General features: G+C 41.5%; 1 protein-coding gene across 2 annotated transcripts in view; it reads right to left on the bottom strand.

Annotated features, from left to right (window-relative positions):
* Positions 1 to 22,684, bottom strand: part of KLHL12 (kelch like family member 12) — a 34,942-nt gene extending 12,258 nt beyond the window's left edge. Inside the window, exons 1-6 of one of the 2 annotated variants that reach the window (XM_019431880.2) lie at positions 22,174 to 22,684; positions 19,188 to 19,421; positions 13,891 to 14,044; positions 12,593 to 12,810; positions 5,696 to 5,845; positions 4,080 to 4,194 (exon numbers count right to left, since the gene is read on the bottom strand). In XM_019431880.2, coding sequence (XP_019287425.2) covers positions 4,080 to 4,194; positions 5,696 to 5,845; positions 12,593 to 12,810; positions 13,891 to 14,044; positions 19,188 to 19,421; positions 22,174 to 22,476 — 1,174 coding nt within the window. In that variant the 5' untranslated portion in view covers positions 22,477 to 22,684. Of the gene's footprint in view, positions 1 to 4,079; positions 4,195 to 5,695; positions 5,846 to 12,592; positions 12,811 to 13,890; positions 14,045 to 19,187; positions 19,422 to 21,457; positions 21,649 to 22,173 lie in introns of those variants that run through there. The other variant, XM_019431888.2, reaches the window with a different exon arrangement.
* Between the last annotated feature and the right edge of the window lie 767 nt (positions 22,685 to 23,451).

Below are 23,451 nucleotides of genomic sequence, written 5' to 3'. Positions count from 1 at the left end.
AAGGGCATGTAGAATCCTAATCTTTCAAGATCAGGGCAATAAGCAAGTTCTCTAAGCAGGCGGGCACCTTCTCCTGCCAGTACAGAGAAATGCAGAAAATGTATCTCCAAAAAGTCTTCTGGTTTGCTGGTTCACACAAATTTTCATTGGCTTTAGTTCAATTTAACAAGCAGCTAGGAAGTGCTATTGAGTACTCTCTGGGACACTTCTGGCTCTGCAAAAAAGAAATGTTATCTTCTGTATTGGAAAGAACCTCAGTGGTTTGAATTTAACTCCCCTGATATACAGAAGAAATGGTAATCCAGAGAAGTTAAAGGACTTGTCCAGATTCAAAAAGCAAGTTACTAGAGTAATAGCATTGGGAGTCGAAATCAAAGGAAGCAAAGTGTCTTTTCTTCTGTAGCAGATGATTTCCACTATATACTGGCTCACATAATATTGAAAGAATTATCTATTTTTTGTTATTTTTTAAATAACAAAGGTAACCACACACGGTAATAACACAGAAGTATATAAATAAAGCAACGGTAAAAATATTCCCCGGCAATCCCATCTTGTTAAAGGTGTTTATCCTTGCATACATATCCTTTGTTTATAATCATGAAAACATATACATATATAGTACATATACAGGAGTTTTTGCCTTTTTTTCCCCAATGAAAAGTACCCCCAACTTAGTATATACCCAGTTAGTCTGTCCAGCTACACATGTCTGACTCAATTCTTTTAATAGTTTCATAATATTCTATGCTTCAGTTGTACTATAATTCAGTCAACCACTCATTCTTCTTCAGATGGAATTCTGGTTTTTTCCCTTTTTTCCTGGAAATATTTCTTTTTTTTTTTAATTTTTAAAAAACGTTTTATTTATTTTTGAGAGAGAGAGAGAGAGAGAGACAGAATGTGAGCTGGGGAGGGGCAGAGAGAGGGGGACACAGAATCCGAAGCAGGCTGCAGGCTCCGAGATGTCAGCACAGAGCCTGATGCGGAGCTTTAACTCACAAGCAGAGAGATCATGATCTCAACAGAAGTTGGATGCACCAGAAGCTGGATGCTTAACCAACTGAGCCACCCAGACACCCCATCCTGGAAATATTTCTATAGTACAGATTCCCAGATGGGACATAAAGAGTATTCACTTTAAAAAAAAAAAAAGTTTATTTTGAGAGAGAGAGAGAGAGGAAGGGAGGGACAGAGAATCCCAAGCTGTGGGGGAAATAGGTTCTACTCACATAAGTCGGTTAGAAAAAAGCTTAGGGTGGAAAGTCACCACCACAGGGTGAAAGCGCCTAAGGTTAGCTAGCAAGATTCTGTAATGGGATCAGGAGCAGCTTGTTATATCACCTGCAGGAAATTACTTCCCATCTAGTCCCAATGTATCTTGCTAACAAACTCCACTTGCTCCCCCAGACCCTTTGCTTCTTACCCACACAAGTTAATGATTACTATCTGATTGTTTTCTTCACGTTCACCACGTGCAAGATCTTGAGCGCTCAATAAATACGGAGATGAAAGCCCTGTTAGGGGCTCTTGTCTCCTCCCGGGCAATAGCCTCTTTTGTATTCAATTCTGCATCCGCTCTCTTGCTGGAAAAGAGAGAACTCCAGACTCATAGTTTGCAACACCAAGCAGGCTCTGCACTCTCAGTGCAGCCCGATGTAGGGCTCAATCCCACGAACTTTGAGATCATGACCTGAGCCAAAATTAAGAGTCAGATACTCCACTGACTGAGCCACTCAGGCGCCCGGAAATATTTTTAATATCTTCCACTTCAATAAATATCTTATTCTAAGGGGCGCCTGGGTGGCTCAGTCAGTTAAGTGTTGACTTCAGCTCAGGTCATGATCTCATGGTTCATGACTTCGAGCCCTGAATGGGGCTCTCTGCTGTCAGCACACAGCCCGCTTTGGATCTTCTGTGCCCTTCTTTCTCTGCCCCTTCCCTGCTTGCACTCTCTGTCTCTCTCAAAAATAAACAAACAAACAGACTTAAAAAATACCTTGTTCTAACCTTCATTTCTAGACCTGGTAATGAACTATATTTTCAAATGTTCATTGTTCGCTTGTATTTCAGCTTCAGTGGGCTACTATAAGTCTTTCATGCCAATTTTCTATTGTGTCGGTTTTTTTCTTGTTGATTTATATGGTTCCTGGTGTGGTTTTTTTTTTTTTTTTGGTTTTTTTATTTTTTATTTTTTGAGGACAGTTCACACACAATGCTACATGAGTTTCAGGTGCACAAATAGTGATTTGACAACTCTATCTATACATTATGCTGCACTCACCACAAGTGTGGCTACCATCTGGGTATGGACTTTTTAGTTTTGTAAGATGAAAACAGTTCTAGAGATTGGTTGTAGAACAATGTGAAAAAATATATATATACATTAAACGTTTATTTATTTTTGAGAGGGGGCAGGGGCAGAGAGAGAGGGAGAGAATCCCAAGCAGGTTCCGCACATCAGCAAAGAGCCCGATGCAAGGCTCAAACCCATAAACTGTGAGATCATGACCTGAACCAAAATCAAGAGTTGGACACCTAACCGACTGAGCCCCCCAGGCATCACTGAACTGTACACTTGAAAATGGTTAAGATGGTAAATTTTACCACAACTAAAAATAGAAAAAAAAAAAAAGGCTCCCACCCAAAAGTTATACAAATATTTTCCTCTAACTTCTAATATTACCATGGTTTTTCATGCTTAGTCCTTCAATCTGTCTTGTTGATTAGTACGTATCCCTGTATATAGTATGAGATACAGACCACATGTTGTTATCCTGCAGGAATTAGAACAGTATCATTTACTACTTCTTCTCTGAGTCCCCTTAAAAAAAAACAAAACAAAACCCCAAACAAAGCAACATCTCTGGGTGGTAGGATTATGGATGATTTTTATTTATTTTTTGCTTCTCTGTGTTTCTAAAATTTCTATGTTGACATATGGTACTTATGCCATCAAAAATATAGGGGACGTTGAAACATTATTACAAGATGTTAACTAACTTGGATTTAAATTAAAAGCATATATATAGGAGACAAATCATCATTCTACTTAAAGCAATCAGTGAACAGCTTAATTACAATTTAATACCTTGGCAGGCCTGAGTCCACAGTCAGGGGAAAAACAGAAAGCAACAAAAACAAAATGCCACCCCATATATCATTTATAACCTACAACAGCAAAATAGGGAGGACAGGAAACAGAAATAAGGTAATATCTGAGTCCTACCACCCGTCGGCTAAAATGTCAGGCATCTTACATACACTATCCTGTTTAATCTCCGTCACAACAGTGAGGTAAGATGCTCGGACCCTCACTTTAGAGGCAGAAGCACAGGCTCAGACAAACTGATACCTTACCCAAGGCCATACAGCCTGTCATTGGTGGGGCTGAGATCTGCACCTAAGCCTCCTTGCTAAAACAACAGCTAATGTGCACAGCACTTGTTATGTGCCAAGAACTCTTTTAACCCTTTTACGTCCATTACTTCATTTACTCTTCAGAACGACCTCTGAGGCGGGAGCTGTGATGATGCCCACTTTACAGAGGAGGCAACTGACGCACAGGGAGGTTAAGTTTCTTGCCAAAGTTAATACACCTAGTAAGTGGTAAGCTGGGATCTGCACCCACACCGGCTCCGGAGTCCAGGCTCCAGGTCCTTAAGTACTACATGTCACTCCTGAACTTTATACTATGCTGCTGCCTTTCCTTCCTCTTTTCATCCAGAATGAGAAAACTACTACTTGGTATTTGAAATAATTTCTAATTCACAAGACTCCAAATATCTTGAAATCATAACCTGCATAATATTTGACAATTTAGAAGGTGCTTTTACACACTCGATTCCATTTAATCCTCCAAATAGTTACGGGAAATAGATAGGGAAGGTATCCTTGGTTTATAGTAGAGCTCAGGGTGGCAAAGTGACTTGTCCAAGGTGACACCCTTTCTAAAAGGTTAAAAACAGGTCTAAAACAGGTCTTTGTATTTCTTACAGAATGTTCTTTTCAACTACATCATGCCACCTGGCAAGGGGTAGCTGAAAAATATCCCTCCTTCTGCCAAGATGCCAGCTTACCTAGACGAGCCCTCGTCCTGGGTCCCTGCATCTGACTTCGCAGTTCAGGTCTCAGATGAAACTTCTTTGCTTCATCAACTAGATCCCTGCACTGTAAACTACAGCGGATGAAAGGCTGAAATACAGCAGGCAGTAAAGTGAGCCACAGGGGTCACGTCTTTAATATTACGAGTATAAATGGCACACATAAGAATTCACTTCTTGATATAGAAAACCAGTTTCTAAAGCCCTGTGGTTCCAAGAGGGCTGCTGGTAATAACTACGCTGCTGGTTTCCAGAAATGATTAAAAAAAAATTTTTAATAGACAGTATATTATTACATGGTTCAAAAATCAAATGACATAAAAAGATATACTGAGAAGTATTCCCTATCTACCTCGGCACTGGGCAGTAACTATTTTAATTAGTTTGTCTGTACATCCTTCCAGTGATTACACAAACACAAGTATGTAATAGCTAACAAAAATTTTAAGGGAAAACCAGAAGGCTACTGTTAATTCCTGGGATGACAGGAAGAAGTAAATCTTGTCTGAAATAATTTCCCAAATGTTCACAACACTGTCACGATGCCTAGGTCTCCCCTGATGGAGCTCTGTACTGGGCAGCTCTCCTTCGTATCCTAATTTACTCCACATCCTTCTTCACTCTACTCTCTGGCTTAGAAGACTGGCCTACGTGAACTACGTCGTAGGGTCCCCATGCCCTCTGACTTCTGGCTCGGCTCAGCCAGTGAGGAGCCCTAGAGGAGCTCAGAGGGAGAAGGGGAGTGAGGCCAGGTTCCCCACTCCAGGGTGAGTGGTGAATATAGGATTTCAGTCTCCTGAATCTGACTCGAGAGGCTGGGCTGTGAACCACAAAATAAGGAAATAGACACAACGGCAATATGAATTGTTAGAAAGAAATTACAAATATGAGAAAGTGAGTTTGACATGTGACACTAATCAGCCTGCAACTTTTCTAATGTGAACTGGAAAACTGTGTTTGTAGTTAACTCCCAAAGAGGTCTGAGGCTGGGCCAGAGGAAGGAATGCATTCACTGACCTGGGCTTTACCTATGTGCTAAACAGCAGTGTTCGCCCAAAGTACAGTCTAGGTAAACAGGTGATACATACGGTGAAAACATACCACACACAAAGAGCTTGGGTTGGAGAAACGCTTTTATAAATAAACACCGTAAAAAAACAAATAAATAAATACACACAGTATAACCTAAATTCATATAAGAATGCATCAAATTACTTTGGTGTTGGGTTTCACAGGAGGTCAAAAATAAAGACATTTGATAAGCAAAACATCTTTTTCGGGGCAATTTGGAACAATTTATGTTTGATGGAGAAGGGGACAACATTTGTCATCTGATGTTGCTTACGTGAAACACAGGGGCACAGCAAACAAAAAGACAAGAAAACAGAAAATTAAACCATAGATTTTCATTTCCAGAAGGATAACTTGCCAACCAATTATCTGGAGACCACCTAGCACCGTCCTCTCTGGCACTCCTAGAGACGCTAACCAGGAGACTCTGTGCCTACGGTGAATAACCAATTTGAAGTACGTAATACTAAGCTACAAGAGATACTCGTGGTTTTCGATCCCGTGTGTTTTGCCTGACTTACCTCAGCATCTATGACGTCTGTGATGTACCTGGGGGTCAGCAGGGGCATCCGGACGTACTGCAGCAGGTCAGGTAAGGATTCTTCTCGCTCCTTTTTGGCGTGCTTCACCCAGTTGATGACAGCTTCAAAGACTGGCTCCTCAGAATCCACCTATAAACGTGTAATTACACATCATGGAACTGACTCTGCCTTTCCAACTTTCTCACAATTTCAAAAAGTAACCGTGCTTACTTTCTCCTTCCTGCTCCCCACCCCCTACCACCATTATTTCCTCTCTTCCAGAAACAGCTAAGCTCTTGGGAAAACAATCCTTTTCAGACACGACTCATTAAGACCAGCAAAAGAACTGCAGTCAAACTGGGTTAAAAAAAAAAAAAAAAAATCAGATAGTGCCTAATAAACCATCAGTTACAAGTGGGCTTTTACTTCAGAATTGTTTCCATTCCTGAATTTTTTTTTTTTTTAATTTGCGAGACAGAGAGAGAGAGAGAGAGAGAGAGAGAGAGAGAGAGAGAGAATATCTTAAGCAGGCTCCAGGCTCAGTGTGGAGCCCAACACAGGACTCAATCTCACGACCCTGGGATCATGACCTGAGCTGATATCCAAGAGCTGGACGCTCAACTGACTGAGCCACCTACGTGCCCCCTTTCTGGTCATTTTTGAAAATTTGCAGGGGGAGGAGGAATCTGTTGCCCTATTCAAAATTTGCTATATATTTTTTAAAATATGCTCTACGCTCAACGTGGGGCTTGAACTCACAACCCTGAGATAGAGTTGCATGCTCTACTGACTGAACCAGCCAGGCACCCCCAAAATTTCCTTTTTTTTTTTTATTTTTTTTTCCATCAAAGCAGCTTTTATTTTTTTAATATATGAAATTTATTGTCAAATCGGTTTCCATACAATACCCAGTGTTCATCCCAAAAGGTGCCCTTCTCAATACCCATCACCCACCCTCCCCTCCCTCCCACCCCCCATCAACCCTCAGTTTGTTCTCAGTTTTTAACAGTCTCTTATGCTTTGGCTCTCTCCCACTCTAACCTCTTTTTTTTTTTTTTTTCTTCCCCTCCCCCATGGGTTTCTGTCAAGTTTCTCAGGATCCACATAAGAGTGAAACCATATGGTATCTGTCTTTCTCTGTATGGCTTATTTCACTTAGCATCACACTCTCCAGTTCCATCCACATTGCTACAAAGGGCCATATTTCATTCTTTCTCATTGCCACGTAGTATTCCATTGTGTATATAAACCACAATTTCTTTATCCATTTTTATCCATTCATCAGTTGATGGACATTTAGGCTCTTTCCATAAAAAATTTCCTCTTAAAACAACTTGTGTTTATAAGTGTTGTCTAACGACCTCCAGGATTGCTCCCCAACACCTCCACCCAAGCCTGTGAAGCAGAAACTTCTCTTATATCATTATGCTACAATGCTGCAGTTTCCAAAGAATTGTCAATTAGCATCTGAACAAATACTATTTATATATATATAAATATATAATTATATTTCTATATGTATAAATATATATAGAAATATATAATATATATAATATAAATATTATTTATCAGGCACAATGCTTTGAGATGATATATGTAATAAATCATTTGGGGAACTTAGGTCTAAGCTTACATGTAACAAATTGCATAAGGCACAGCCTAAAAAACCTACATTGTATCCCTGCAAGAGCACTACATCTACTAACACCTAAGACCTCCCCAAGACAGACACCTACATAGAGGTCCTGTGCCTCCTCCACCAGCGCCTAGAACGCATCTGTTCTGAGACCTTTCAGAATGTGACAGTGCCCAGACAGAGACACCATTCTGTGAACTTTTCCCAAGAACTGAAAATGCAGACGTTTCAGAAGGTTCATTCATTGGATGTACCAAAAACCTACTACACGCCAGGCCCAGTGCTGGAAGCTGGTTATACACTGGTAACAAATGAGACATGAACCTTGCTTTTAAGTGGGGAGATAACAGGTAAGTTGGAAAAACGAACAATGCCACTTTGTCATTCTGTACTATGTAGGAAAAGTACAGGGGCTATGAGACAGAATAACACGAGATTTCCTAATTTAGGTTGATGGGTCAGAAAAGGCCTCCCTGCAGAAGAAATAGATTTCAATATGATGGGTGAGTAGCAATTAGCCACGAAGAGTTAAGAGAGTGCTCCAAGGCAAGCAGGAGAGCACATGCTGAAACCCTAAAGCTGTACTGTCCAATATGGTAGCCACCAGCTACGTATGGAGATTTATAATTACATTAATTAAAATTAAGTGAAGGGGTGCCTGGGTGGCTCAGTTGGTTGAGTGTTCAACTCTTGATTTCAGTTCAGGTCATGATCCCAGGGTCGTGGGATGGAGCCCGGTGTTGGGCTCCGTGCCCTTCTGCTCCACTCCCCTGCTTGCTCTGTTAAAAAAAAAAAAATTAAGAGGGGCGCCTGGGTAGCTCAGTCAGTTAAGCGTCTGACTTCAGCTCAGCTCATGATCTCACAGCTTGTGAGTTCAAGTCCCGCATCGGGCTCTGTGCTGACAGCTCGGAGCCTGGAGCCCGCTTCGGATTCTGTGTCTCCCTCTCTCTCTTCCTCCCCTGCTCATATTCCGTCTCTCTCTCAAAAATTAAATAAACGTTAGGGGCGCCTGGGTGGTTCAGTCGGTTGGGCGGCCGACTTCGGCTCAGGTCATGATCTCACGGTCCGTGAGTTCGAGCCCCGCGTCGGGCTCTGTGCTGACAGCTCAGAGCCTAGAGCCTGTTTCAGATTCTGTGTCTCCCTCTCTCTGACCCTCCCCCATTCATGCTCTGTCCCTCTCTGTCTCAAAAATAAAAATAAACGTTAAAAAAAAAAAATTAAATAAATGTTAAAAAAAATTTAAGTTAAATTAAAAACTCAGCTGCTCAGTCACACCAGCCACATTTGAAGTGCTCAACAGCCATGTGTGCCTAGCAAACTGGACAACACAATCTTAGAGCAAAAAGGAACACAGTTTGAGAAATGATACAAGGCTGGTGTAGTAGAAGGAATGAGGCAGGGGAAGAATGGTAAAAGATCAAACTGGAGAGGTAAACAAGGGCCAGATCAGAGAGAGCGTTAGAAGACCGGAATTTACTCTAACAGCAATGGGAACCCATGAAAAGGTTTCAAGCAAGCTTGGGATATGATCATATCAATGTTCTGTAAAGATCACCCTGACTAGCATGGGTAGAACAGATTAGAAGGGCCAAGGGCTGGGACACCAGCTGGCACATTAGGCAAATGGTGATGGGTACTTAAGCCATAGCAGTGGTGACTGAAATTTATGCACCAAATTTATAGGAGGTGAAACTAACCCAGCCTGCTGATGGATTAGAGGCAGGGAAGTACACAGAAGGGTGTCCACAATTTAAAAAAAAAAAAAAATCTTTTTAAAGACAAGAATGACAAGCTAACAGTTGTAAACAGCTCCATGCTAGGCTCTAACACATTCTAGGTTTAAATTAGATACATCAGTTTATAATGGGGTTTTTCAATCATGAGCAGCGACCCTTGATCTTACTGAAGAGAGAATAAACTAGACTTGCAGAGAAACAGCTAAACTGGGAGGAAAAAACCTTCACATTAATGTTTCACTATGGAGAAAAGTTTCCCCATAATAAATTTTCAGAGAACTATTTTATGTATCAGGCACTGATATTCTTTTTTTTTTTTTTTTTAATTTTTTTTTAACGTTTATTTATTTTTGAGACAGAGAGAGACACAGGGGGAGGGTCAGAGAGAGAGGGAGACACAGAATCTGAAACAGGCTCCAGGCTCTGAGCTGTCAGCACAGAGCCCGATGCGGGGCTCGAACTCACAGACCATGAGATCATGACCTGAGCGGAAGTCGGACACGTAACCGACTGAGCCACCCAGGCGCCCCAAGGCAATGATATTCTTAATTTAATGATCAGAATGACCTCATGCACTAAGTAGGACTATTATCTACAGAAGAGGAAACTGAAGATTAGTGGTTAGGTTAACACGTGCCACACAGCCAAAATAAACCCCACCCTGATTCTAAAGCCCATGTTGTTTTAACCAGTACAACATACTGCTTCTGTGTTAAGTAGGATCGTTTTATATAATTAAGAAGAAGTATTAGCTGGGGAGTCAGACATCTGGTTCCTCTTTCTGGCTGGAATACAGAAGAGAAACAATGTGCCACTTGCTGTCTTTCCAGAAAAAAAAGACAGTCTTTACAGACACTGAGGGAAGAGTTCTCAAACTCTTTTCATCTGAGTTTCTGAATAAAAAAGTTTTTTGCTCTCCCTATTCCATTTAGTTTTATTCCAAAGTATATATAGTTCTATGACTACATAGGACTTCTGTAACTGCTTGCTGATTTGGTCAATTAGAAACTAACTAGGCAACCAGCTCATAGTTTCATGGAACAGAACAGAATCTGGAGCCAGACTGCTCAGATAGGAGGCCTGGCTCTGCCACTTATTAGCTCCAGTATGACGCTTACCCTCAAAGCATCAGTTTCTTTCTCCGAAAAATGGGGACAGTTTTGACAACTACATAAGATAAAATATACCAAGAATGGTGCCATTAAAATGAAAAGTCCAGAGTATAGTAATTTTTTATGTGTTGTGTTCACAATTGGATTGCTGGCACCCGGAACCGTTCTGGGCACAAAGTGCCCAATAAATATTTAATAAAGGAAACCAATAGTAAATGCTGAGTAAGTTTTAGCAATTTTGTTATGTGCAGTGAACTTTAAGTCTATATTGTTCATGCTATTTACTGCATTTCCTAATGCATGGTTAAATCAAGAAAAATCAAGATATTCTAGCAAATTACCAACTTCCCAAGTCTGAAGAATGTGCCATTTGTCTACACCTGGCATTTCAGTGCATGGACACAATGTTCTACCACAGCAAGAGTGAGAACAAAACTTTAGCAAATATTTGTCTCAGTAACACTTGTAACACCAGCTTCTCTGGGCTAATAGGTCAAACCGGAAAAATGATTCCTCTTTATTTTGGAAACAATGTCACCAATGTACCTTAATAAATTTTCCCTCAGAAGTCAGTAGGGGAAGGCAAAAAGAAAAAGTTGGCTAAAATGTGATAAATATTCGTAAGATCTTATTATAGTACATGAAAATTCTAGTTTTAACAAAATAAATCAGAGAGTTATCATTTGGTTTATGAAAGTAAATTATAGGATTTCTTTAGCAAATTTCTTCTACATCATTTATTTTTTTAATTTTTATTTATTTATTTTAATGTTTAGTTTTTTTTTTATTTTTTAAACATTTATTTATTTTTGAGACAGAGAGAGACAGAGCATGAACGGGGGAGGGTCAGAGAGAGAGGGAGACACAGAATCTGAAGCAGGCTCCAGGCTCTGAGCCGTCAGCCCAGAGCCCGACGCAAGGCTTGAACTCATGGACCGCGAGATAGTGACCTGAGTTGAAGTCGGACGCTTAACCGACTGAGCCACCCAGGCACCCCAATGTTTATTTAGTTTAGAGAGAGAGACACACACACACACACAGAGTATGAGCAGGGGAGGGGTAGAGAGAGAGAGGCAGAGACAGAATCTGAAGCAGGCTCCAGGCTCTGAGCTGTCAGCACAAGCTTGCCACAGGGCTCGAACTCACAAACTGTGAGATCATGACCTAAGCCGAAGTCCGATGCTTAACCAACTGAGCCACCTAGGCACCCCCAGCTTCTATAGCATTTAGAATATTAATCAGATTTTGATTCCTTCCCAATATATCTCTTGTTTAAATTGAGGTGCCACTAACTTCCGGGAATCCATTAATTCAAAATTTATCTGAGCAGAGTGGGAGGAAAACAAATGAACTCTTAGCCTTCCTAGAGAAGTGAATTTCTCCTGACGAGGGGGAACAATTGTCACTCTAATTGTTAGCCTAACTACAGACCTCTGTGCAATAAAAACTCTGCTGGCTACTGGCACTATGACTTAGCATCAGGATTACCTAAGATCCTTCTTGCTGGGCCAAGTGACTGAACCCTTGCCTGTGCCCAGGTGGCTTCCCCTCTGCTGGGTGAAACACAACTCCTTCAAGACGCAGTTCATATGTTCCTTCTCCCCACTCCCTCATTACCCCCCCCCCCCCATTAGGCACTTATGATCTGCCTCCTGTTTACGGTCTCCAACCTTTTTTTCACTTCTTTTTGATCCACTTCCTTTTTGGTCTAATTTAAATGTAAAAGGTTTATTCTTCTTTCTTCTAATTTCTTCACTTTGAATAACCTCATTATTCTCACTATATTCTATTAAGTTTTGTCCTTCTCTGTCTCTACCACTATGTTGTGAATTACTGAAAACAAGGACTGTATCTTACTCACTCTTGGAGCCATAGCACCTGCCACAGATAGTTTATTCAGAATATCTACTGCTGTAGAGTAGATATTCTCTGTAAATGTTTGTAAAATGAGTGAATGAGTAATACAGAAGTGCTCTATAGAAATCTCTTTACTTCAAATTTCTGCTTATTCCACACCACTGTCTCTTCGATAGTGACTCTTAACCATTGGGATTGTATATTGAGGAAGGTGGCTAACTCCTTCTCATAACTCTCTCCCATAAATTTGGCATAAAATTTCAGGGGTATTTAATGAAACCTTTGGAGCCAATATTGACACTTGATTAAGATGCCCTGCTACAGAAACACAGTAAATCCACCTTGCTTTTTCCTAGTTTTGTTTGTGTTTGCTCTTTTAGTAGGTTCCACACCCAACCCAGAGCCCAACACGGGGCTTTAACTCACGACTTGAGATCAAGACCTGAGCTGAGATCAAGAGTCAGACGTTCAACCGAGTCACCCGAGTGCCCCCCCTTTCCCAAGTTTTGTAATGTTCCAGTCTTGAAGAAACCCCAATACCAAGCCAAATTTGTACCTGAATTTCATCGCACTTGATTAGCTTTTCCACTTCTCCTTGACTTAGAAGAATGAATTCTTCATGCTGTACCACTTCCGGAAAATGCTTCTGACTAAAAACCTCAGCTGCTTGCATCAGGTCAACACAATTGTGAGTTTCAGCAAAATCCCTGATACCCAGGCAATTAGAGGGGTCCAACTGACTTTCTAAGAACTCACAGCAGGCTTGCTTCACACCTAGGACAAACACAGACAATGAACACTTCAGGGTACTTGACCAGGTGTGAACTGGTTGGTCTACATTCTTGGAAGGAGACATCTTCTCTACAAGGTAACAGACGAATCCTGGCTCAACACGGGTAAGGATCAAATTAGAAATTTTATGCTTAAGGAATTCAAATCCAATTTCTGTCTTGTGTGTCGTGCGACCTTCAAGCAAGGTCTTGTGTGTCTCTGTTTCAGCTTTAGAAATAAGTACAGCAAGACAAATTGCTTCTATGGACACTGGCACAATTAAACAAAACATACTCCTGGGAACCAAGCTTTTATAAAACCAATCATAATTTAACATAATGTACCTAATTTCTACTCCCTATGAAAACTTGACTGAAAGACTCTTGCCAAGGAAAAATAAGAGCTACTAACGACAACCCCTTATTTCTCTAATTGCAAAGTTCAGAGTATAAACCTAATTTGTGCACTAATGCAAAAGCTTCAATACTGTTTTTCAATCATGTATTAAAAGCAGAAAACTTTCAACCAGGCATTTAGAAATACTAAAAATAACAGAAACATCAATGCAGGTTAAGAAAGACAGTCTGGAAATAGGAAGGGGGACCACCCCATATCCTGTGAAAACATTATATACTTTCATTTTTGTGTGCCAATTTAAATTTCCAATACATAATTTACATGGCTCAAAATTAAAAGTACTAAAGAGTTTACCATGAATAACCCCCCAGCCTCCCTTTCCACCTGGCCATCTAGTTCCCTTCCATATAGGCGATGAATAGTATCAGTTTCTTGTGTCTCCTTGTAGAGCTAGTATGTACATACATGTAAGAAAATGTGTCTGTTATCCCCTCTTTCATTTTTTTAAAAACAGAAAAGGCGTAAATGCTCTTCTAAAGAGCCAAATGGCCACATATGGAGAGGTTCTTTGACGTTGTGATTGAAACCTGATCTTCTGTGCCGCAGGCGGTAAACAAGAGCGTCCACGGTCTGTCTCCATAATTTCCGTGATTAAGTTTACCTGATTAATTCTAAACATTTCCAAGGCTACCGTGGCATGAGCAATAGCAACTTTATCATCTGTACCTTTCAGCTGAAGCAGACAGGCTGCAGGAAGCAGTTCTTGTACATTCTCCACCGTCACATGTACGGTTTCAGTGTACACGAAGTCCAACAGAATCTCCATGGTAGAAGCAGTTAAGCCTTGAATGTCAACATAAGGTTTCCCCTTCTCTGAAAGCTGCAAATTCAAAGGGTATGAAATAACAGTGGTTATGATTCCACGAGATAAAGGCAGAATCTCATATCCGAGAGCTTGAAGGGATGTTAGTATTAACGCCCGTCTTTAAAAAATTATGGTCAGGGCGCCTGGGTGGCTCAGTCGGTTAAGCGGCGGACATCGGTTAAGCGGCCGACTTCAGCTCAGGTCATGATCTCGCGGTCCGTGAGTTCGAGCCCCGCGTCGGACTCTGTGCTAACAGCTCAGAGCCTGGAGCCTGTTTCAGATTCTGTATCTCCCTCTCTCTGACCCTCCCCCGTTCATGCTGTGTCTCTCCCTGTCTCAAAAATAAATAAAACGTTAAAAAAAAAAAAACCAAAAAAATAAATAAATAAAAAATTACGGTCTAATTTGTTTGATTTGTATGAAGCAAATATGGCATGTATTTGTAGCTTGTCCAACTTGGGGCAGCTGCATGCTACTCAAGAGCACACCGGGAGGTGACACCCTGGAATATTAATTTCACCAGTGAATAATTTAAAACACTGCTTTTGTAATAAAACAAACATAGATCTATTACAGGACTGAATCCAAAAGTTCTGTGAACATAGTACTAGTGTCCATGAGCTTTTAAGATAAAACACAAAATTTCAATGAGATTTCACGCTTGTAGAGAACTCTGTGGCTTACAGCTCCAGACTCATGACTACTCATTATTGTTCTATTCTTCGAGTACTTTTTTTTTTCCTCCACTGTTTATTTATGAGAAAGAGAAAGAGAGAGCACAATCGGGGGAGGGGCAGAGAGAGAGGGAGCTACGGAATCTGAAGCAGGTTGTCAGCACAGAGCCTGACGCACGGCTCAAACTCATGAACCGTGAGACCATGACCTGAAACAAAGTCAGACAGATGCTTAACTGATTAAGCCACCCAGGCGCCCCCGAGTACATTTAGTAATGACCAAATATTCAGGTCATCTTAAGGGGCACTCTACTGTGACACTGGATATAATTGAATTGGTACTTTTTCTAAAGATCAGATTGACTATTTTGGCTATATTGGCTATTTTGACTATTTTCACTAATTGTTTAGTGGTATATTTAGTCCCAGAACGCATCATTGCAATTATGAGTATTGAAGAGGCCTGGATAATCATAGAAAATTGTTCGGCTAAGGGTATAAATCTTTAATTTTACAGGACAGTAAACTATCTAAAAATCAATTACCTCATGAAACTCTTACTACAACTTAACCTTAGTTGGAAATTCGAATTACTCACAAAATTCCGGTGCGTTTCCATTATGAACTACACATCTTTATCATCTTTGATTCCGCCATCAGCCCAAAAGAATAATAATCAAAAAGTATTCTCTACCAAAGCCAAGAACAAAATCAATCCCTAACATTAAAAATAGCACTCGTAAGCAGGGCACCTGGGTGGCTCAGTCGGTTAAGCATCCAACTTTGGCTCAGGTCATGATCTCACGGTCCACGAGTTTGAGCCCCGCATCAGGCTCTCCGCTGTCAGCACAGAACCCACTTGGGATCCTCTGCGTCCCTCTCTCAGCCCCTCCCCCACTCTTTCTCTCTCTCTCTCTCAAAGATAAACACACACAAAAAATGTCACTAGAACATTGTTTTGTAAAAACATTTGTTAACTCTGCACATAGTATGTATACAAGCAGCAGAAATATATAAGTACATTTATTCCTAAAACTTCTTATTCAATAAACTATTTTCCCATCAAATAACTTAAATATGAAAATATTTCACTATCTATGAACTCAGAGCAATTTATAGCATCATTTCACACTAATATTTGCTTTACAATTTTTCAGAGTGCTTCTTACTTACTATTATTTCACCTGATTCTCACAGCAACCTAGCAAAGTAGAGGTCTGATATTATTGCCATTTATGACAAAAAGGATCTAAGGTTCAAAGAAGTTATGTGACTTAACCAAGGTCTCTTAACTAGCAAGAGACAGATAAAACTCAGGTCCTCTTGCCTCACTCAAATGACACTTTAATTGGACCACATTTGAAGAGCATTTTAGGGCAGGAAGAGAAAAATGAAATCATCTCGTTCAACTACTTTATTTTAAAGATCAACCCAGTGAAGTTAAATGGCTGCCAGAGTTCACACAGCATTGTTAAGAGAATTGAGCCTAGGACCCAGGTCTCTGAACCCTCTCCTTTATGTCAATTACTCTTAAAAAAATAAAGACACAACCATCTGGCATTTTCTTGCCTAATACCAGTTTTTAAAGAAAAATGGTCCCTGGTGAGAAAAAAGAGAGAATTCTTTCAGAGAACTCCTTACCACTCTGAATGTGCAGAGAGAGCAAAGACAGACTATTTTCCTCCAGCTCACAGAGAACAGGATGCACGCTATATAATTAGCAGTCAGCAGTCCTGATCCATTAGTACCTTCATGCTCAGCAGCTGCTGACAGAACTGTCCTTACCCAGTTAAATGCCAACTGCTTCTGATGCTCTTGGGCAGATATTCTTTCTGGAGGACAATATGGGATAGGGATCTGTGATGTTATATTACACAAGAGCATTTTAAAATTAGCCTGAAGTAGCTGGAATGATCTGTCAGGTTTCCATGTTTTTCCTACCAGCCATGTGACCGAGCACTGGCTCAGAGAACCATAAACTATTTTGGCTTTGAAATTGGAGAATATAAAAACCCATATATCAGAGGCTAAGGAAGCACAGTAGTTAAAATGTGTATAAAGCAAGTAAGTAAGATCTGTATAGAGCAATACAGCATGTTTGTAGCTTTTCGGATACAGCATATATTGTATGGGTTTAGAGTCAGAAAATTTAGGATTAAACCCTGTCATTTATAAGCCATGTGATCTTGGGCAAGTCATTTAATATATAAGACCTTGTTTATTCATTTGTAAAATGAGATGGTAACATCTAACCCTACGGTGAATAACATACAGCAATCACCCAACACAGTACCTGCCCCATAAAAGGTAGTTATTGTTATTATTATGTTACCACCTCTCTTATTCCCATCCAACAGCAACATCTTCACTAAGATGATGAGATTAACTTAAAAAAAAAAATACTGGTGGTTAAAAAGATTTTTAAAAAAGTGTTGATACAATGAGATATTTCAGGCGTATTTAAGTATAAGTATGTGATATAATACACATTGGTGTACTCATCACTCAAGGTTAAAAAATTCAAGATAATTTATTTAAAATTTAAAAATCAGACTTGAGATTTTGAAAAATAAAAAAAGTTGTGGTGCTTTCTGCTGTTCAGCTAAGAGTAATTCACAATATATTCAATAGCCTTATTCTATGTTTTAAAAGTTCTGTCAATTACTAAAGCAGTCTTTCTTTGTTTATTTTTATTTTTGAGAGAGAGGGGAAGAGAGCGTGCATGAGCAGGGAGGGACAGAGAGATTGGGGGACAGAGGATCTGAAGTGGACTCCACACTGACAGCAGAGAGCCCAACGTGGGGCTCAAACTCACGAGCCATGAGATCATGACCTGAGCCAAAGTCAGATGCTTAACCAACTGAGCCACCCAAGTGCCCCAAGCAGTCTTTCTTAATACCTGTAAGCACAACCTTTTTTCTTGTCAAGCCAACCTTTTCCTTATTCTCTTTTACTGCTTACACTCCATAGTCAGCATTTTTTCCCCAAGTTATACTGCATATACCCATGCAGTCATTGAGTTGTTTTTTTTTTATTAAATTTTTTTTTTTTAACGTTTATTTATTTTTGAGACAGAGAGAGACAGAGCATGAACAGGGGAGGGTCAGAGAGAGAGAGAGACACAGAATCTGAAACAGGCTCCAGGCTCTGAGCTGTCAGCACAGAGCCCGACGCGGGGCTCGAACTCACGGACCACGAGATCATGACCTGAGCCGAAGTCGGACGCTTAACCGACCAAGCCACCCAGGCGCCCCCATTGAGTTATTTGTTAAGTCCTCTTCCTCTCATTTGAAATTACACTAAACTCTACATTGGTAGAATGAATACTGATTTTCTTCATATGCTGTTAGGTGGATGAGGACTGAATCCTACACTCCTCTTTCCTTCCCTCTCCCTTATCGTCCTAGTATTCACTTTAAAATATTAGATTTTGGGGGCGCCTAGGTGGCTCAGTTCGTTGAGCACCTGACTCGTGATTTCAGCTCAGGTCATGATCTTGCAGTTCATGAAATCAAGCCCCACGTCCAACTCCATGCTGACAGCACAGAGCCTGTTTTCTCCCTCTGACCTTCTCCTGCTTGCCATGTGCATGCAAGCATGCACTCTCTCAAGATAAATAAATAAACGTTAAAAAATAAGTAGAATAAATAAAATATTAGACTTTGGAAGGAGAAAAATAGGAAACCAAATTTTAAAAGTAAAATCTGGGGCGCCTGGGTGGCTCAGTCGGTTGGGCGGCCGACCTCGGCTCGGTCATGATCTCGCGGCTTGTGAGTTCGAGCCCCGCGTTGGGCTCTGTGCTGACAGCTCAGAGCCTAGAGCCTGCTTTGGATTCTGTGTCTCCCTCTGTCTGCCTCTTCCCCAGCTCACACTCTGTCTCTGTCTCTCTCTCTCCCCCAAAAACAAACATTAAAAAAAATAAAAATAAAAACAAACAAAAAACGTAAGTAAAATCCGGGGCACCTGGGTGGCTTAGTCAGTTAAAAGTCTGACTTCAGCTCAGGTCATGATTTTGTGGTCCACGGGTTCAAGCCCCGCGTTGGGCTCTGTGCTGACAGCTCAAAGCCTGGAGCCTGCTTCAGATTCTGTGTCTCCCTCTTGCCCTCTACCCCTCCCCCACCCGTGCTGTCTCTCTCTCTCTCAAAAACAGACATTAAAAATAAATAAATAATAAGTAAAATCCAGTAGCTGACATTTGTGTTTTACCACATGCCAGATGCTGTTCTAAGCACTTCGCATGTGATTTTCTCAAATAACGGTCACAATAACCGTATGTGATTGCACATCGCTGTGATTCCTAATTTGGAGATGGGGAAACTAAGACACGGTCAATAGGCAGACCTTGACCAGAGTCTGTGCGCTGAACCACCACACCACAGAAATTCACTATTCTACCAAACGTCTATCATTTTATTCACTGAAATGAGACAACTAAAAGGTTACATGTGTGACTTTCATTTGTAAGGTGATAACTTACCACTTACCTCACTAGTGAACATAGCACAGAAGTAATCGCTACAGGCGGCCAACACAATCCGATGGGCAGGGAAGTCTTTCTGCTCTACTCTCAGTGTCACATCACAGAGGGTATTGCTCTTCCGGAGGGAGTTCATTGAATTGAGGATGGATTTAGCATGAGTATTTGTCATTATGTCTTTGGGGGCCATAATGCCTCCCATCAAGCAATGTGGAGAAAGAACGAAAGGGGTCCTTGGATTCTGCAACGAGAGAAAAAGAAAATAAACCCAGAACATACTTGAAGGACTAGGACAACTAAAAATGTTCAATTATCAACACAAATTAAGGAGGCTTCCTCAGATATTAAGTAGAGATCATTCCTATTACTGGTCTTACCACCACAATCTAGCCACTAATAATCCCAAATAACAACAATTCTTCCTCTGAATTCCAGTATCGAGAGCCCCTACCACTCAACACTATAATCAATACTCAACTGTACTCGAAATATAAAGAAACCACACATATATCATATGTCTTCACAGTGCTGTTATCTCACATGATAAAATGAGAAGATAAAATCTCTTAAAGGTGCGATATCATTATTATTTAAAGAATAAGGAGATAAGTACTTAGAAGGTAGGATCTTGTTTTATATATTTTTCATATATTTATATATATTTTTTCCTGTTTATATAGTTTTCCTATTCTGGCAGGTGTACAGAATGTTTAGAAATTACAAGCAAGAAAAGAAAAATTGTGTATTCACCTTACAGCAATAAAGGCCAGTCAGTGAAAACGAACTCTTTCTAAAGAAGTATGCAAAGAATTATTTATGACTTCCAAATATATCTGGATTTCTTCTTAAAATGACATTTCAAATGAGGACCAATACCTACCCTGAATAATGGAAACACTGCAAGCTTATCTATGGATTTTCATGTGATTAAATTTTTTATTTTAAAATGTGTAGCATGCCAGCGGGGAAGGGACAGTGAGAGAGAAGAGAGAGAATCCCAAGCAGGCTCCATGTTGTCAGAGCAGAGCCCAATGCCGGGGCAGGACTCCAACTCAGGAACATTGAGATCCTGACCTAAGCCCAAATCAGGAGTTGGAAGCTTAACCAACTGAGCCACCCAAGTGCCTCTCATGTGATTAAGTTATTGAAGCTCTTCTATTGAAGGGTCTTCCTACTCTACATTATTAGCAACCGTCCAGTAGTAATTCTTCTATACTAAAACCAAGAGCCTAATTATTAGGATAGAAACCTATTAAAACTCCACTACTAATTTTACGGCCATAAGCAGTCACTTGCAAAGTTCACTCGTATGCATCAAATAAACTAAGTACATTAAAAAATGTACTTTTTACTTTTTTGATTGTTAACAAGCTTTAGTGACACTCTTTTTGCTTCAAGGAAAATTTCTGGGGAATGAAATGGCAGGGTTATTAAGACAGTCTTACTGGAATCTATAACTTTCTGAAATGATCCAAGAAAAAAAAATCAAACTACAATCTTCAAGAGTCCACAACTCACGACCATAATTTTTGACTGGCACAAACAAGATCCTAAATTCTCATCTGCTCCTATGTACAGTTAGCATATTATTTTATAAGTACTCTAGAAAATCCCTCCAAAAACCCTGCAAGATCCATTTTACAGAAAAGGAGGTGATTCATCAAAGCATACAAAGTTTTTCAAAAAGAGTTTCCTTAAGTCAACTTACTTCCAACTCTGGAGATGTAAGAAAAGTCTGAACAGATACCCACTTACTGTTAACCACAGGGCTCAGCCTAGGACTGGGCTTTACGGTGTCAGTGTCAAAACTGACAGTAACCCTAATGCACTGTACTCTTCCTCCTTGGGGATTCCTGCCTCATCAGGCAAAACCTCAGCCACATCACTCTCATCTTTTTGAGGTTACCTATTCGGGAACTTCCGTTAACATCTGAATAGAGGAGCTGCACCCTGGAAGACTCGGGGAGGGGGTGAGAGCGAAAAGGTGTCAAATTTTGGAAAGGCTAAATTTCAGGTAGGAGAAGAGAAGGAAGGGCAGTCCCCCCCCCGCCCCGCTGACAACACGGGAACAGTGCCGGCAGCTCCAAGGGTAGGTCCTGGAAGGGCGCGGTCAGGGCGAAGTTGCGAGAGGGGCGCCCCAGCCCCGCAGACCTCCCTTCGCTCCCTTCGTCTCTCCGTTGCAACCCGGAGGGAGACGATGGTTGGGGGCAGGGCCGTAAGCTGGAATCGGGGGCTAGGAAAGGAAGGGCTGCCTGCCACCACCACCGTGCAACTCACCTCCGCTCGCGGGCCCACCCAGCGGCGCCGAGTCCGTTCCCAGCTCGAGGGGATCGGGTGGGGCGCGGGGCCAGCAGGCGGCTCAGGAGGAGCCCAAGCGCCGCCGCCGCCGCCGCCCCGACCCGGAGGCTCTGGAGCCGTCAAGGTGGTAGTCCCGGCTCTAGTCTCCGCGGCCGCGCGACGTGATGACGTAATGCAGCTCGAGGCCCGCCCCCTCCCTGCCCTGGGTCTGCGTCACGTGAGGCGGTGGTCTCACGTGACCCGCAGGTACGCTGGGCGCGGTCTTCGGCCCGCTTAGAGGAAGGCGGAAAGAAAGGGTGGGGCTGGGTGGGGTCGGGCAGCGAGGGGCGGGGGTGTATAGCCCTCTTGCCCCGTGATTGGCTGAGGCCAGACTCTCCCTGAGTCTCCCCAGAAAGGGCTTATTGACAGGATTCCACATTTTTTTTTTTCTCAATTTTTAAAAATGTTTTTACTTATCTTTGAGAGACAGAGCATGAGGCATGAGTGGGGTAGGGGCAGAGAGAGAAGGAGACAGAGAATGGAAGCAGACTCCAGGCTCTGAGCTGTCAGCACAGAGCCCGACTTGGGCTCGAACCCACGTACCGCAAGATCGTGACCCAAGCCGAAGCCGGTCGTTCAACAGACTGAGCCACCCAGGCGCCCCCAGGATTCCACGTTTCTAAACCGAGGAGCTGGTTACAGGGAGTATGTTTTACCTGCCAGGTATTCAGGAACCCTCTTACATCGAGAAAACCCGCGGGGGCTTCACATTTCTTCACGTCTATTGCCCACAATGGCCTTTTCCAGCGGACCATCAATGTGGGGAGAATCCTCTGAGCCCTGGGCTCCACACACCTCAACATTCTCTGCATCATAATGGGGCCTATCATCACCCTCGAGGCGGTTCTCCTCCGCTTCGTGCACTTCAGGACAATCAAATGGAAGGAACTTGTCCCTAGACGCTGGACGTTGTGAGGGAAATTGCAAAGGGTCGTATTAGAAGTCCCAGGAGTCATCATCTCCCCTGTTGCTGTTTTGCTGACTTTTCACCAGCTCCTGGGTGCTGAGTGTTCAGTTTAGGAATGTTGCTTCTAGCTGATTTTGGCACTTACCTTAGTGGTTCAGAGGGCAGTGAGGTCCCTTAATTCAACTTCTGTGAATGTCCAAAGTAATTATGTTTCATTATACAGTAGTTCCCTCTTATCCTTGGGGAATATGTTCCAAGGCCCCTGGTGGATGCCTGAAACCACGGATAATACTGAACGCTATATATATACTGTGTTTTTTCCTATAGTAGGTATGAAGTTTAATTGCTAAATTAAGCATAGTAAGAGAATAACAACAATAACTAATAATAAAACAGTCTATAACAATATATTACAATGAAAGTTGTGTGAATGTAGTCTCCAGAAATATTGTACGGTACCCACCCTTCTTGTGATGACGTGTGAAAATAAAATTTCTACGTGATGAGATGAAGTGACGTGAATGACGTAGACACTGCGACATAGCGTTAGGCTGCCACCAAGCTGGCAATATGTGCACCCAATCATCTGCTTTCAGATAATGGTGACGACTGGTAACTGAAATTGTGGAGAAGGGAGAACTGTACTGTTTTCCTCCGTGGTGCCTTTGAGTCTTTACAGATAAAACGATAGCCTAGAGAGCAGCGATCTGATTTTACATAGTATTTCCATCTTTCGTATTATATCTCTTTGATCTAGAAGTATCCTTTAGATAGAGGATTGGTACAAGTTCTGTTGGGGGCATTTGGGAAAAGTGCACCAAAATGATGAATGAAGATAACTTTAACTAAGGGATTTTCATAAATTTATCCTTCCGATGTACTCATGCACATGTAAAGTGATATGTGTGCCAGGTTGTTTGTAAATTAGATCGAAAACAAACTTAATATCCATCAGTAGGGAAGTGGCTCAATAAAGTGTGGTCTATCCATACAATCCAATACCAAGAAGCCGTGAACAGTGGGTATA

Source organism: Panthera pardus, unplaced genomic scaffold (assembly GCF_024362965.1).
Source record: "Panthera pardus isolate Hobbes unplaced genomic scaffold, ASM2436296v1 HiC_scaffold_21, whole genome shotgun sequence".
Lineage (NCBI taxonomy): Eukaryota > Metazoa > Chordata > Mammalia > Carnivora > Felidae > Panthera > Panthera pardus.
The sequence above is the reverse complement of the archived record's forward strand: the minus strand, read 5'-3'. Positions and strand labels throughout refer to the sequence as shown.